General features: G+C 46.8%; 1 protein-coding gene across 2 annotated transcripts in view; it reads right to left on the bottom strand.

The window, feature by feature from the left end:
- OTUD3 (OTU deubiquitinase 3) overlaps positions 1–1,991 on the bottom strand; it is a 28,352-nt gene extending 26,361 nt beyond the window's left edge. For both annotated transcript variants that reach the window (XM_039474026.2, XM_039474027.2), the window contains exon 1: positions 1,640–1,991. In XM_039474026.2, the coding sequence (XP_039329960.1) occupies positions 1,640–1,860 (221 nt within the window). In that variant the 5' untranslated portion in view covers positions 1,861–1,991. The remainder of the gene's footprint in view (positions 1–1,639) is intronic.
- Between the last annotated feature and the right edge of the window lie 13,418 nt (positions 1,992–15,409).

Genomic DNA, 15,409 nt, shown 5'->3' with positions numbered 1-15,409 from the left:
TATTTATTTATTTATTTTAGATGGAGTCTCGCTCTGTCGCCAGGCTGGAGTGCAGTGGCCAACTCACTGCAACGTCTGCCTCTCAGGTTCAAGCGATTCTCCTGCCTCAGCCTTCCAAGTAGCTGGGACTATAAGAGTGTACCACCACGCCCAGCTAATTTTTGTATTTTTAGTAGAGACAGGGTTTCACCTTGTTGACCAGCACGTTCTCAATCTCTTGACCTCGTGATCCCCTGCCTCGGCCTCCCAAAGTGCTGGGATTACAGGCTAGAGCCACTGCGCACGGACTATTTTTATATTTCATTTAGCAAAAATGCACTGACTGCCTTTTTTGTACCAAGCACTATGCCAGGTGACGGTGAATAAATGCAATCAAGCTCCAACTGCATCTTAAGCAAAAACAGCAACGCGGCAGCGTGGTGAATTCTTTGTGAGCAAAAAGAACTCCAATTTGCCTGAAGCAATGAGCATATATAGGAAAGGTGGGAAAGGTACTTTAAGATCCGTTCACAGTCTTAACCAACAAGCCGCAATGTCATGTGAAATTTTTAAGAACCCTTTCTTCCGCAGTTAATATCTAAGGCCATTCCTGGCCGGTGGGTGGCAGCTCATGCCTGTAATACCAGCACTTTGGGAGGCCGAGGCAGGAGGATCGCTTGAAGCCAGGAGTTCGAGACCAGACTGGGCAACGATCCCCATCTCTATAAAATAATAACAATAATGAACTAAGGCAGTTCCTTAGGGTCTTTCATTTCATTTCAGTCTTCCCTCTGCTGGACCTGAGCACTCAGACATGGGGAGGAAAAATACAAAAGCCAGGCTGTTATTAACACTCTCTTCCAAACTGACACATCTGACAATCAGATCCCCTTTCACCTGCCCTTGCAATGGGGATCCTAGCTGTTCTCCCCCCTTTCTGGCCCTTTCCCTTCTTCCGTCCATGTTCCTGGAGCCATATCCCCTTTCTTGAAGCTAATTTTCCTCCTCCTCCCCACTTTCTCCCTCCGCGTTGCCTAGAGAAAGCTGGATCTGGATTCGGTCTAAGTCCCAAGAAAGCTTGGGTAAGCACCTTTGCTTAGAGAGAAACTGAGGACCATGGAAGCAGGAATTAGAGAAGCTGCCTTCAGCTCAGTAAACAACAGGCCCTCACACACCTAATTTCACAAATGTAAATGGGGGCAACACACAACCAACAAGGACTCAAAGCGGTCAAAGCGTTCTACCGAGAGGGGCTTACTTCTCCTTCGAGTGATCTTACGGTCATGATGACTGTTTTCCCAATGCCTGGCTCTATCTCATTCCTTCGGAACTCAGCTTAAATGTCACCTTTCAGAGAGCCCTTCCTGGCCGCAATCCAGTGGCCCTGCTCCCGTAAACGCTCTTAGGACCCACTTTCGAGTTCATAGCTCGCGGCGTCTGCCACGACGAGGACCCTCTGGGATCCCAGGGAGCGCCTCGGAGCCAGGGGCTCGTCCGCCTCGCTCGCAGCCGGACGCCCTGGCCTCGGAGCGTGGCTGGCTCGCGGGAGGCGCCCAGGCCGCCCGAATGAATGGATCGACGGACCCGAGCGGGCGACGGTGGCCAAGCCGAGCCCGGCGCGTCCCCCGGCGCCGCCTCCCTAGCTCCCGGCCCGCCTCACCCGTCCCCCGGCACCTCCCGCAGCTTCAGCCCCAGGGCCTGCAGCTGGTTGGCGAAGCTAACGAACTCCTCCTCGCAGCCGCCACCGCCGCCGGACTCCGGCCGGTTCCGCCGCTCCTTGGCCAGGGCCCGGCGCGTCGCCCGCTCGTCCCGTTTGCGCTCGGCCTCGGCTTTCCGGCTGCCGCTGCCCGGCCGGCTCTTTGCCGCCTGCTTTCGGGACATGGCCTTAGCCCGCAGTCCCCAGCGGCAGAAGGGAAAGCCGCAGGACCCACCGGCGGCCGCCTCAGGTGTCCAGAAGGCAAAACAGTGCGGGCGACGGAGCCCGGCGACGACGACGCGGCCACCGCGCCTGCGCCGGTGCCCGGCACCATGGTCACGTGATAGAATCCCCGCCTCCTTCGCGGGGGGGGGTGCTCAGCGAGCAGATGCCATTGAGAACTAGAGGGACACCCGTCTTGGTTTGTTTTCTTTCGCCCTCTAGCGGTGGGCGGTACTCAATGTAAGTGGCAGGAGCGACCGGAGAGGGACCGGAGCGAACAAAGCAGAGAAAAAGTCAAGGAGAGAAATTAAAGATGATAGAAGAGTGGAACGCGGAGCAGCGGCAAAAGTTAGGACGGGGGATGAATAAAAACGATTTAAACTCTTGTAGCCTACTACTTGGATAGGCAGTTTCACACGGCTCATTCTTGTTTAATTATCCCCACGTTACAGGACACTGAATCTGAGAGGTTAATTTCAAGATCACGAAGAGGCAGTGCTTTGCCCGGGTTCCAAAGCCCGCACACTCGTTTATTTCATCCTGCCCTTCATGTCTCCGCTTTCCTTCATAACTCAAGGGAGAGGTCGCCCTTCTGTCCAAGAACTCTGGAAATCCTGATTCTATCCTAGAGTAACCCACCTGGGTTTGCCACTAAGGGTTTTCTTGGGATGCAGGACTTTACGTTTTAAAACTGAGACAGGCGGGGCGCGGTGGCTCACGCCTGTAATCCCAACACTGTGGGAGGCCGAGGCGGGCAGATCACCTGAGGTCAGGAGTTCAAAATCAGCCTGACCAACATGGTGAAACCCCATCTCTACTAAAAATGCAAAAAAATTAGCCGGGTGTGGTGGTGGGCGCCTGCAGTCCCAACTACTCAGGAGGCTGAGGCAGGAGAATTGCTCGAACCGGGATGTGGAGGTTGCAGTGACCCGAGATCGTGCCATTGTACTCCAGGCTGGGCAACAAAAGTGAAACTCCGTCTCAAAAAAAAAATACAATAAAACAAAACTGAGACAGTCCTAGGAAAACCAGGATGGTTAGTCAGCCTAATCCATACCCCCTGTTCTGGAACCTCCCTCCATCAATGGTCCCCTCTGCTCCCTCATCCTGTTTCTTTCTTTTTAACCCTCTCTTTTCCCATAGTAATGCCACTTCCTTCTCCTTTTGGCTCTTTAACCAATCTTACCATCCCTGGGAGTGTTTCCAATGTTTTTGCCCTTAATCATCTTATTCTCGGCCAGGCACGGTGGCTCACACCTGTAATCCCAGTACTTCGGGAGGCTGAGGCGGGCAGATCACCTGAGGGCGGGAGTTCGAGACCAGCCTAACCAACGTGGAGAAACCCCATCTCTACAAAATTAGCCGGCGTGTTGGCACATGCCTGTCACCAGCTACTCAGGAGGCTGAGGCAGGAGAATCGCTTGAATCCAGGAGATGGAAGTTGCAATGAGCCGAGATCACACCATTGCACCACAGCCTGGGTGACGAGAGTGAAATTCCATCTCAAAAAAAAAAAAAAAAAATCTTATTCTCTCACTCTGCCTACAAGTTCCCGTTTGGCAATAGCCTCCACTGCCTCAATTTCAGCTAGCATCTCTATCATCAATATGTAAATAACGTAACTCTCATTTCCTGTGCTGGGTGTCAGGTAGAACACCCAACCAGAGAGACCTAATGATTGTCATCAAGGAGCCCAGAGTCCAGTGGGGGATACAGGCAAAGCCGTTACAATACTGCATGGAGCACAGTGTGTCAGGGAAAGGTGAAAAGTGGAGTAAAAAATGCAAATGGCGGCCGAGCACGGTGGCTCACGCCTGTAATCCCAGCACTTTGGGAAGCCGAGGCGGGTGGATCACCTGAGGTCAGGAGTTCAAGACCAGACTGACCAACATGGTGAAACCCCATCTCTACTAAAAATACAAAAATTAGCTGGATGTGGTGGCAGATGCCTGTAATTCCAGTTACTTGGGAGGCTGAGGCAGGAGAATCGCTTGGGCCCAGAGGCGGAGGTTGCAGTGAGCCAAGATTGCACCACTGCTCTCCAGCCTGTGCGACAGAGCGAGACTCCATCTCAAAAAAAAAAAAAAAAGAAAAAAGAAAAAGAAAAAGATAAAAAGATAAAGATAAAGAAAAAAAAATGTCAATGGCTTCCCAGAAGAGCTGGGTCCTAAATTGAGGCTTAAAGTTCTCAATGAGGAGAACTTGGCTAGACTAATAACATTGAGAGCAGAGGAGACTGTGTCTCCAGAGCCAGAGCCGGTTTTGAGGAACAGACCGAAGTTCTATCCGACAGGCACAAGGGGCATGAGCCATGAGGCAGGAAGTGGAAGGAAGGGTCAGATCTATCAGGATCTTACAGGCCATATGAAGGGGGTTAGCCCAAGTCCTTAGAGCCATGGGGAGCCATTGAAGGGTTTTAGTTAAGAGACTGGCACATCACATCGATAGAACTATGACTCTGGCTGTAGCAGGGAGAATGGGTTAGAGGTAGGAGAGCGGCAGGCTTTGTTTTCCCATCGCAACCCCAATTGAAGCAGGATCTAGTCGAAACAGGGTGCAGTGAGACAGCTGGCTGAACCAGCAGATGGTGACAAAGCTGCCTGTAGCTGCCCTCACTGCTCCTCAGCATAAAGACACTCCCATCAGCACCATGACACTTTACAAATACCGTGGCAGTGGCCCAGAAGTGACCTTATATGGTTCTGGAAACTCTCTGCACATTTTCCAGAAGGTGCTGAATAACTCATTTCTTAATTTGCATATGATTTAAAGACTGTATAAATATAGCAGTGAATAGCCCCTATGCTGCCAACTTTGGGCACACTGCCTATGGGTTAGCCCTGCTCTGCAACGAGCAGCACCAGTTCAATAAAGTTGCTTTCTAAGCCGAGCCTCTGGCTTATGCCTGCAATCCCAGCACTTTGGGCAGCTAAGGCTGGAGGATCATTTCAGGTCAGGAGTTCGAGACCAGCCTGGTCAACATGGTGAAACCCCATCTCTACTAAAAATATATAAATTAGCTGAGCATGGTGGTGGACACCTATAATCCCTGCTACTCAGGTGGCTGAGGGCTGAGGCAGGAGAATCACTTGAACCTGGAAGGCTGAGGTTGCAGTGAGCCAAGATTGCACCATTGCACTCCAGCCTGGTGACGACAACCAGACTCTGTCTCAAAAAAAAAAAAAAAAAAAAGTTGCTTTCCCTCATCACTGGCTTGCTCTTGAATTCCTTCCTGAGTGAAGCCAAGAACCCTTCCAGACTAAACCCAAATTTGGGGACTTATCTGTCCCATATCAGGTTGAAAGGAGAATGCAAGGCAGGAGGCTCCTCTAGGTGCCCAAAGACACGTGATGGTGACGACTTGGGCTGGAATGGAGAAGAAGTGCAGATTGGAAAGACAGATACCACATGTGACTAAAAGTTCACAAAACAGAGTTCACAAAAGTTCACAGAATTGCACTAAATCATGGGCTGTTTCACATACTTCATGGTTTCTGAAATTCCTCCTCTACAGATTCTTCCTTTGTTCTCAGAAAGAGAGAGCGTGCATTGTGACTGGCCTCGCCCTTTTCTGCACAGACATCCGAGGCCTCCACTGACCCCTCAGCTCACATTAAGTAAAACTGGGAGGCGGTGTTGGGAATGAAAAACTCCCTAGACAGGGTGGTAGAGACCTAGGTTCTGGTCCAGGTGTGTCAGTGACTGACTCCTTGACCTTGGGTTAGTTGCTGAACCTCTTAGCTTCCGTTTCTTCATCTATAAGATGGGAATAATGACAGTGAACACCAAACACAATTAGAATCACAAGACTTTATGGCGTTTACTATATGCCATGCACTACAAATCCTTTTTTTTTTTTTTTGAGAAGGGGTTTCACCATGTTGGTCAGGATGGTCCCCAACTCCTGACCTTGTGATCCGCCCGCCTTGGCCTCCCAAAGTGCTGAGATTACAGGCGTGAGCCACTGCACCTGGCCAATACTATCTTCTTCATCAATACAACAACCCAATGGAAAATCTACTATTTTGAGGAATTATGGCAAAAAGATTAAGAGGTTTTTTTTGTTTTTTGTTTTTTGTTTTTTGTTTTTTTTGAGACAGAGCCTTGCTCTATCACCCAGGCTGGAGTGCAGTGGCACAATCTCAGCTCACTGCAACCTCCACCTCCCGGGCTCAAGTGATTCTCCCACCTCAGCTTCCCAAGTAGCTGGGATTACAGGATCCTGCCACCACACCCAGCTAATTTGTGTGTGTTTAGTAGAGACCGGGTTTCACCATGTTGGCCAGCCTGGTCTCCAACTCCTGACCTCAAGTGATCCTCCCTCCTCAGCCTCCCCAAGTGCTGAGATTACAGGCATGAGCCACCACACCCAGACAAGAAATTTTTTTATACAAGAAAAATGTACTACTCATTGCCACTTTATAGATGAGAAAACCAAGGCACAGAGAAGTTCAGTAACTTGTCCAAAGTCACACAGCTAGTACGTGGCAGAGCCAGATTTGCAGCCAAGCCATCTGGCTCTGGGGTGTGTGTGCTCTTAACCTCTACATATGTGATTTTCCATAAACCGCAGTGTGTTCTACATAATACATACATTAATGTCATTATTATCTTACACAACCCTACTGGTTGCTGTCTTTCTACTGTCTCTGTTGTCTCATGTCATGATTGATTTTTCTGTTTAACTTTCTCTGCATTAAAGTGGATCACAGCCGGGCGCGGTGGCTCACACCTGTAATCCCAACACTTTGGGAGGCCGAGGCAGGTGGATCACAAGGTCAAGAGATCGAGACCATCCTGGTCAACATGGCGAAACCCCATTTCTACTAAAAATACAAAAACTAGCTGGGCATGGTGGCGCGTGCCTGTAATCCCAGCTACTCAGGAGGCTAAGGCAGGAGAATTGCCTGAACCCAGGAGGCGGAGGTTGCAGTGAGCCGAGATCGCGCCACTGCGCTCCAGCCTGGGTAACAAGAGCGAAACTCTGTCTCAAATTTAAAAAAAATAAAAAAGGAAAAAACAAAGTGGATCACAAATATTTAAAGCCAGATTGGCCTGCATTTTCATCCCTGTTTCACCTTAGGCAAATTGTTTGACTTCTGAACCTCTGTCTCGCTTTTGTTTTGAACTTTTATTTTAGAATCAGCATGTCCATGTGCAAGTTTCTTACAAAGGTATATTGTGTGATGCTGAGGTCTGGAGTACAGATGAATCTGTCACCCGGGTAATGAGCAAAGTACACAGACGGAAGACTCTTGTATTCCCCAGAGTCTGCTGTTCCCATCTTTGTGTCCATGTGTATCCAATCTTTAGCTCCCACTTACAAGAACATGAGGTATTGGTGGGGTATGGTGTCTCACGCCTGTAATCCCAGCACTTTGGGAGGCCAAGGGCAGCAGATCATGAAGTCGGGAGACAGAGACCATCCTGGTAAACATGGTGAAACCCCGTCTCTACTAAAAATGTAAAAGTTAGCTGGGCATGGTGGCATGTCTCAGCTACTCAGGAGGCTGCTGCAGGAGAATCACTTGAACCCTGGAGGTAAAGGTTGCGGTGAGCTGAGATCCTGCCACTGCACTCCAGCCTGGCAACAGAGCAACACTCCATCTCAAAAAAAAAAAAAAAAAAAAAAAAAAAGAACTTGCAGTATTTGAGTATTTGTTTTCTGTTTTGGTGTTAGTTTACTCAGGATAATGACTTCAAGTTGTATCCATATTGCTACAAATGACATAATTTTGTTCTTTTGTATGGCTGCATAGTATTCCATGGCATGAATATATGCCACATTTTCTTCATCCAGTCCACTATTAATGGGTACCTGGGTTGATTCCATGTTTTTGTTATCACGAATAGTGCTGCAATGAATATACGATGTATCTGTCTTTTTGATAGAATGATTTATATTGCGTAGGGTATATACCCAGTAATGAGATTGCTGGGTCACGTGATAATTCAACTTTTAGTTCTTTGAGAAATCTCCAAACTGCTCTCCACAGTGGCTAAACTAATTTACCTTCCCACCAACAGTATAAAAATATTCCCCTTTTCCCCAAAGCCTCACCAACATTTGCTATTTTTCTTTTTAACAAAAAGCCATTCTAACTGCCACGAGATGGTATTTCATTGTGGCTTTGATTCACGTGTTTCTGATACAATAAGATAAGAATGGGAAAGAGAGTTGTAAAGGTGAAATAAAAATGTAAAGCCCCAGGCATGAAGTAAGTACCTATTTAATGAAGTTGTTTGAAACATTTCTCTGGTAATCTCATGAGCTCAGGGGCAAAGACTGACATTCCAAACCTTAAAAACCAGGGAAGAAGGGTTTCTCACCACAAAACATGTGGAAATACAGACTGCTGGGAATTTGAGGTTGCGGTGAGCTGTGATTGTGTCACTGCACTCCAGCCTGGGTGACAGAGCAAGACCCTGTCTTAAAAAAAAAAAAAAAAAAAAAAAAAAATCAAACCTCATTGGATGGCAGTACAAATTAGTAAAAAGTGTGGCTAACAGGGTTTTAGTGAAGAAATGCAGTTTTAGGACTTTCAAGAACATACCATTAAGAATGCAGGAAAATGAGAACTCTCGAACACCGCGGTTGGGAGTTAAGTTCATCCAGCAACTTTACAGGGCGATTTGGACTGTATTTGGTAATGTTTTTTTGAGATGGAGTTTCACTCTTGTTGCCCAGGCTGGACTGCAATGGCAGGATCTTGGTTCATGGCAACCTTCACCTCCCAGGTTCAAGTGATTTTCCTGCCTCAGCCTCCAGAGTAGCTGGGGTTACAGGCATGCGCCGCCACGCCAGCTAATTTTGTATTATTATTATTATTATTTTTTTAGTAGAGAGGGGGTTTCTCCATGTTGGTCAGGCTGGTCTCAAACTCAGGAAGTGGAGGTTGCAGTAAACAGAGATCGCACCCTTGCACTCCAGCCTGGTGACAGAGCGAGACTCCGTCTCAGGTGACAGAGCTGGGATTACAGGTGTGAGCACTGTAACTGGCCTTTTTTTTTTTTTTTTTTTTTTGGGATGGAGTCTCATTCTGATCTCAGCTCACTGCAACCTTCACCTCCCGGGTTCAAGAGATTCTCCTGCCTCAGCCTCCCGAGCAGCTGGGATTACAGGCACATGCCACCAGGTCCGGCTAATTTTCTTCTTAATTTTTATAGAGACAGAATCTTATTATGTTGCCCAGGCTGCTCCTGCCTCCGCTTGACAATGTGTTCAGATTATAAGTGTGAGGCACTGTCACTGGCCTTTTTTTACCCTTAAAATGAGGAAAAGGTCACTACAAGCTAAACTTCAAGCCTAGCTGCCCATGTGGGACACTGGAGAAGTCCCTAGCTCCCCCAGGGCAGCATTTGCAGCTAATAGCTTCTTGGGTTTGGGAGCTGATTGGCTGGAAATTGGGGAAGCTACAAAAAGAATAGGGGCTTTTTGTTCTTTTTTCAGGGCTGTCTGGGACAAATAGCAGGAACTTGTAACCTGGTCCACTGGTATCCAGTAGTACTGCCTATCTTGCAGAAAAGTTAGGCGTTGGTGTAAGAGGGTGCAAAGGAAAGGGAAGGAACCCTCGGACCTTCACACAAGGGGACAAGTCAACACGGCCTCCTAAGCTTACTTATCCTGCCTCAGAAGGATGTTTAAGGCATGATAGTGTGTAAAAACAAATAACCAGGAACAACCTAAATATCCATCAATAGGAAAATGGCTTCTTAAATTGTGGAACACACTATGCAGTAGCTTAAAAGAATGAGGTGGTGGATAGATGACAGGTTGACAGGTGCGGCAAACCACCACGGCACGTGTATACCTATGTCATAAACCTGCACGTTCTGCACACGTATCCCAGAACTTCAAGTAAAATAAAAAACCACAAAAATAAAAAAAAGAATGAGATGGTGGAAAATGAGGTCAGTCGACATGGACTCACATCGTTAGCGCGCCTAGGTGTGTGGTCAAATGAAGCATGAGACAGAATGATCCACCCAGTGAAGCCTTTATGTAAAACTCAACAACATAAAACACAACAGAAGAATTACATGTTTTCTGCAAGTGTATGTGTGTACTTTTTTTTTTTTTTTTTTTTTTTTTTTGAGACAGGCTCTCACTCTCCTACCCAGTCTGGAGTTCAGTGAGGCAGCTATGGCTCATTACGGCCTCCAACTCCTGGACTCGAGCAATCTTCTCACCTCTATCTGTATACTTGGATATGTAGAAGATGGTCTGGAACGATATATATCAAATGGATCGGAGTAAGGAGAAAGAAAAGTGTGAAAGTGACTTTATCCTTATTTCATATGTGTTTTTAAATAAGGGTATTGCATTCATGTACTGTGTGTATCACTAAAATTAATTTAAAAAACTATCATTATTAGAGACAGCATTTTCACTCTTTTGCCCAGGCTGGACTGCAGTGGCACCATCTTGGCTCACTGCCACCTCTGCCTGCTGGGTTCAAGTGATTTTCCTGCCTCAGCCTTCCGAGTAGCTGTGATTAAAGGCGCCTGCCACCATGTCCAGCTAATTTTTTGTATTTTTAGTAGAGGCAGGGTTTCACCATGTTGGCCAGGCTGGTCTTGAACTCCTGACCTCAGGTGATCCACCTGTCTCAGCCTCCCAAAGTGCTGGGATTACAGGCGTGAGCCACCACACCCAGCAAAATTAATAAAATTATTAATTTTTCTTTTTTTGAGATGAGGTTTTACTGTGTTGCCCAGGCTAGTCTCAAACTCCTGGACTCAGGCAACCCTCCCAACTTGGCCTCTCAAAGTGCTGGGATTATAAGCATCAGCCACCACACCTGGCCAAAAAAATTACTTATACCAGACTAACAAAATCTATTCTTTCCCTCACATTGAAGCCCTATAGAGTTCTCTTGGGATCTACTTTATCAACTAAAAGGAATTTGCAGTAAGCATGAAGCTTTCCCCTAGAAACAGGCATTTCTTTTTTTTCTTTTTTTTTTTTTTTTTTTTTGAGACAGAGTCTTGCTCTGTCGCCAGGCTGGAATACAGTGGCGTGATCTAGGCTCACTGCAACCTTCACCTCCTGGGTTCAAGCAATTCTCCTACCTCAGCCTCCTGAGTAGCTGGAACTACAGGCGCACGCCACCACGCTCAGCTAATTTTTGTGTTTTTAGTAGAGACGGGATTTCACCATGTTGGCCAGGATGGTCTCGATCTGTTGACCTCGTGATCTGCCCACATTGGCCTCCCAAAGTGCTGGGATTACAGGTGTGAGCTACCATACCTGGCCAGAAACAGGCATTTTTAAAGTCTTTGAGAGTTCTTAGCATTTACCCTCCTGCCCTTCTTACCATATCAACCTCTAATCAATGTTGATTTTTATTGTTAATTTGCTCTTCTTCCGAGACAGCGTTCTTTAAGCAAAATTAAATATCAAATCAGCCATGTCCAAACTGTAGCAGATTAAGAATTACTAGAATTTGGTGGGATTTTTTGTTTTTGTTCTTGTGTTTTGAGATGGAGCCTCAATCTTGTTGCTCAGGCTGTAGTGCAATGACACGATCTCGGCTCACTGCAACCTCCACTTCTGGCTCAAGCGATTCTCCTGCCTCAGCCTCCCAAGTAGCTGGGATTACAGGCATGTGCCACCATGCCCAGCTGATTTTTGTATTTTTAGTAGAGATGGTATTTCACCATGTCAACCAGGCTGGTCTGGAACTCCTGACCTCACGTGATCTGCCCACCTCAGCATCCCAATGTGCTGGGATTACAAGGTGTGAACCACTGTGCCCAGCCAGGATTACTAGAATTTGAATTCATAATATTTCACTCTATTTGATGGGCACAGGGGACATACATAGGCATCAAATAATAGGACAAAAAAAAATCCCCTCACCTCACCACCCAAACCCACTCCACAAGTGGACTTGGCACAGTTAGGGGATGGGGGCGCTCAGTGCAAGTGGTTAGCTGGCAGAACTTGTGAGAAGGATAAATTCAGGGAGGGCAGTGTCTAGTACCAAAGACAGGTCTTTATTTCATTTTATTTTACTTTATTTTATTTTAGAGACAGGGTTTTGCTCTATCTCCCAAGTTGGAGTGCAGTGGCATGATTACGGCTCACTGCAGCCTTGACCTCCTGGGCTCAAGCAATACCCCCACTTCAGCTTCCCAACAGGCTGGGATTACAGGAGGACATCACTACACCTGACTGATTTTTTTATTTTTTTATTTTTTGTAGAGATGGAGTCTGACTGTATTGCCTAGGCTGATCTCAAACTCCTGGCCTCAAGTGACTCTCCCATGTTGGCCTCCAAAAGTACAGGGATTACAGGCATGAGCCACTGTGCCCAGCCAAGGCCAGGCCTTTTATTTCATCATTTGTTCCTAATGTTGGGAAAATGCAACATGGTTTGATTACTGTATTAGTCCATTCTCATACTGCTATAAAGAACTGCCCAAGATTGGGTAATTTTTAAAGAAAAGAGGTTTAATTGACTCATAGTTCTGCAAGTTCTGCACGGCTGAGGAGGCTTCAGGAAACTTATAATCATGGCAGAAGGGGAAGAGCGTCTTACGTGGTGGTGGGTGAAAGAGAGCAAGTGTACAAAGGAGGAACAGTCAGATATTTATAAAACCATCAGATCGTGTGAGAACTCACTCACTATCATGAGAACAGCATGAGGGACACTGCCCCCACAATCCAATCACCTCCCACCAGGTCCCTCCTTCAACCCATGGGGATTATGGGGATTACAATTCAATATGAGATTTGGGTGGGGACACAGAGCCTACCACCTATGACGGTATCCCAGTAGGCCATCGGGAAGAATGTTACTCAACAAAAGTCTTTTTTTCTCTCTCTCTGTCATCCTGTGTTTCTGCTTATGCTTAGATGATGGTGGTGGTGGTGATGGAGGTAGTGATATCGAGGGCATGTGTGTTTGCATATACATGCACACATACGTGGAGTTCTGTGACTCCTATGTCTCTCTCTCCTTTTTTTTTTTAAGACGGAGTCTTACTCTGTCACCCAGGCTGGAGTACAGTGGCGCAATCTCAGCTTACCCCAACCTCCACTTCCTGGGCTCAAGTGATTCTCCTACCTCAGCCTCCAAGTAGCTGGGACTAGAGGCACATGCCACCATGCCTGGCTAATTTGTGTGTGTATTTTTAGTAGAGATGGGGTTTCACCATGTTGGCCAGCCAGGTCTTGAACTCCTGACCTCAGGTGATCCGCTTGCCTCAACCTCCCAAAATGCTGGAATTACAGGCGTGAGCCACCCCTCCCGGCCTCCTCCATCTCTTTCTGCTTGTGGTTCCAGCTCTTGGTGGCAGCTGGTCATCCTCCGTGGGCCTCCGTCTGTCCCGCTTTCCCTCTCCAACTTTGTCCTCTTCCTCCGCATTTCCAGTTCTCCTTTTGTCTCACCCACTTAGCAGAGGGTGGACCAAAATAAAAAAAAAAAACAACCAGTTTTGGAGTGGTCAGACAGAACTGAGTCCAAATCCCATTTCTTACAAGCTGTGTGGCCAATGGTGTTTTCCAGAACCTTTCCGAGCTCTAGTTTCTTCATTTGGAAAAATGAGAGCAGCCGGGCTGCTTCTCCGGGTTGCTGGAAGGTGTTGACATCACAGCTCCGGTAAGGTGCCTGGCACCATGAGCATTAGTTTCCCTCCTCGTCTTTCCCTTAACTTCTGGGTGTTTTTTTCCTTCCTCACCACTGCCCATTCTCTCTCTCTACTTTCTCCTAAATGGCTGCAAGACCAAACTATATTACATATACTAAATTATTCATATGCGTAGAATGAAGACTTTAATATCCTTCATCATTCCTTTTCCTAGCCACTACAAATTGCTGGAAACCTGGCTGGGCGCAGTGGCTCACGCCTGTAATCCCAGGACTTCGGGAGGCTGAGGTGGGTGGATCACCTGAGGCCGGCAGTTTGAGAGCAGCCTGGTCAACGTAGTGAAACCCCGTCTCTGCTAAAAATACAAAAATTAGCTGGGCGTGGTGACAGGTGCCTGTAATCCCAGCTACTTGGGAGGCTGAGGCAGGAGAATCACCTGAACCTGGGAAGCAGAGATTGCAGTGAGCCGAGATCGTACCACTGCACCCCAGCCTGGGTGACTGAATGAGACTCTGTCTCAAATAAATAAATAACTTCTTTAAAACATTGCTAGCAACCTTTAGAAATAGAAGATTCTGGTGAGAGATCCAAGATGGCTGATCACTAGCAGCTCGGGATTGTAGCTCCCAGTGAAAGCACAGAGAACGAGAGGAAGCCACACTTTCAGATGAATTTTTGTTGTTCACACACCAGGAGATTCCCAGCGGAGGAGCCCCATGGGTCGCCAGCGTGACTCTTGTGGCCGGCAAGGCAATTATGCTGCTGCCTTGGTGCGGCGGTTCTTGATGCAGAGTCAGAAAAGCACCATCAATCTTAACACTGCTGTTTTGGCCGGCACAGTGGGTTGCTCAGATTTTAGCGCTGGGAATCAACAAGTTAGACGTCCACTCAGAAACCCAATTATAAAGACCACAGATGGATAAATCTAAAACGAAGGGAAGAAACCAGCCTAAAAAAGCTCAGAATACCCAAAACCAGAACACCTCTCCCTCTATAGGGGATCACAGTTCCTCATCAGCAACGGAACAAGGCCTGATGGAGAACAAGTGTGTTCCATTATCAGGAGCAGGCTTCAAAAGGTGGATGATAAGAAACTTCTGTGAGTTAAAAGAACTTGTTCTAACCCAATGCAAAGAAACTAAGAACTCTGAAAAAAGCTTTGACGAAACGTTAACAAGAATACACAATTTAGAGGGGAATATAAGTGAATTAATGGAGCTGAAAAACACAACACGAGAACTTCGTGAAGTATGCACAAGTTTTAACAGCCGAATTGATCAAGCAGAAGAAAAGATATCAGAGGTCGAGGACCAACTTAATGAAATAAAACAAGAAGACAAGATTAGAAAAAAAAGGATAAAAAGGAACGAGCAAAGTCTCCAAGAAATATGGGGCTATGTGAAAAGACCTAATCTACGTTTGATAGGTGTACCTGAATGTGACAAAGAGAATCAATCCAAGCTGATTGATTCAAAATTTCAGGAAAATTTTCCCAACCTCGCAAGGCAGGATAATATTCAACTCCAGGTAATACAGAGAACACCACAAAGATATTCCTCAAAAAGACCAACCTCAAGGCACATAATCACCAGATTCACCAGGGTTGAAACGAAGGAGAAAATACTGAGGGCAGCCAGAGAGAAAGGTCAGGTTACCCACAAAGAGAAGCCTATCAGACTCACAGCAGATCTCTCAGCAGAAACCCTACAAGCCAGAAGAGAGTGGGGGCCGATATTCAACATCCTTAAAGAAAAGAACTTTCAACCCAGAATTTTACATCCAGCCCAATTAAGCTTCATAAGCAAAGGAAAAATAAAATCTTTTGTGAACAAGCAAGCACTCAGAGATTTCATCACCACCAGGTCTGCTTTACAAGTGCTTCTAAAAGAACCACTACACATAGAAAGGAACAATCAG

The sequence above is a fragment of the Saimiri boliviensis genome, chromosome 11 (assembly GCF_048565385.1).
Source record: "Saimiri boliviensis isolate mSaiBol1 chromosome 11, mSaiBol1.pri, whole genome shotgun sequence".
Taxonomy (NCBI): Eukaryota; Metazoa; Chordata; class Mammalia; order Primates; family Cebidae; genus Saimiri; species Saimiri boliviensis.
The sequence above is the reverse complement of the archived record's forward strand: the minus strand, read 5'-3'. Positions and strand labels throughout refer to the sequence as shown.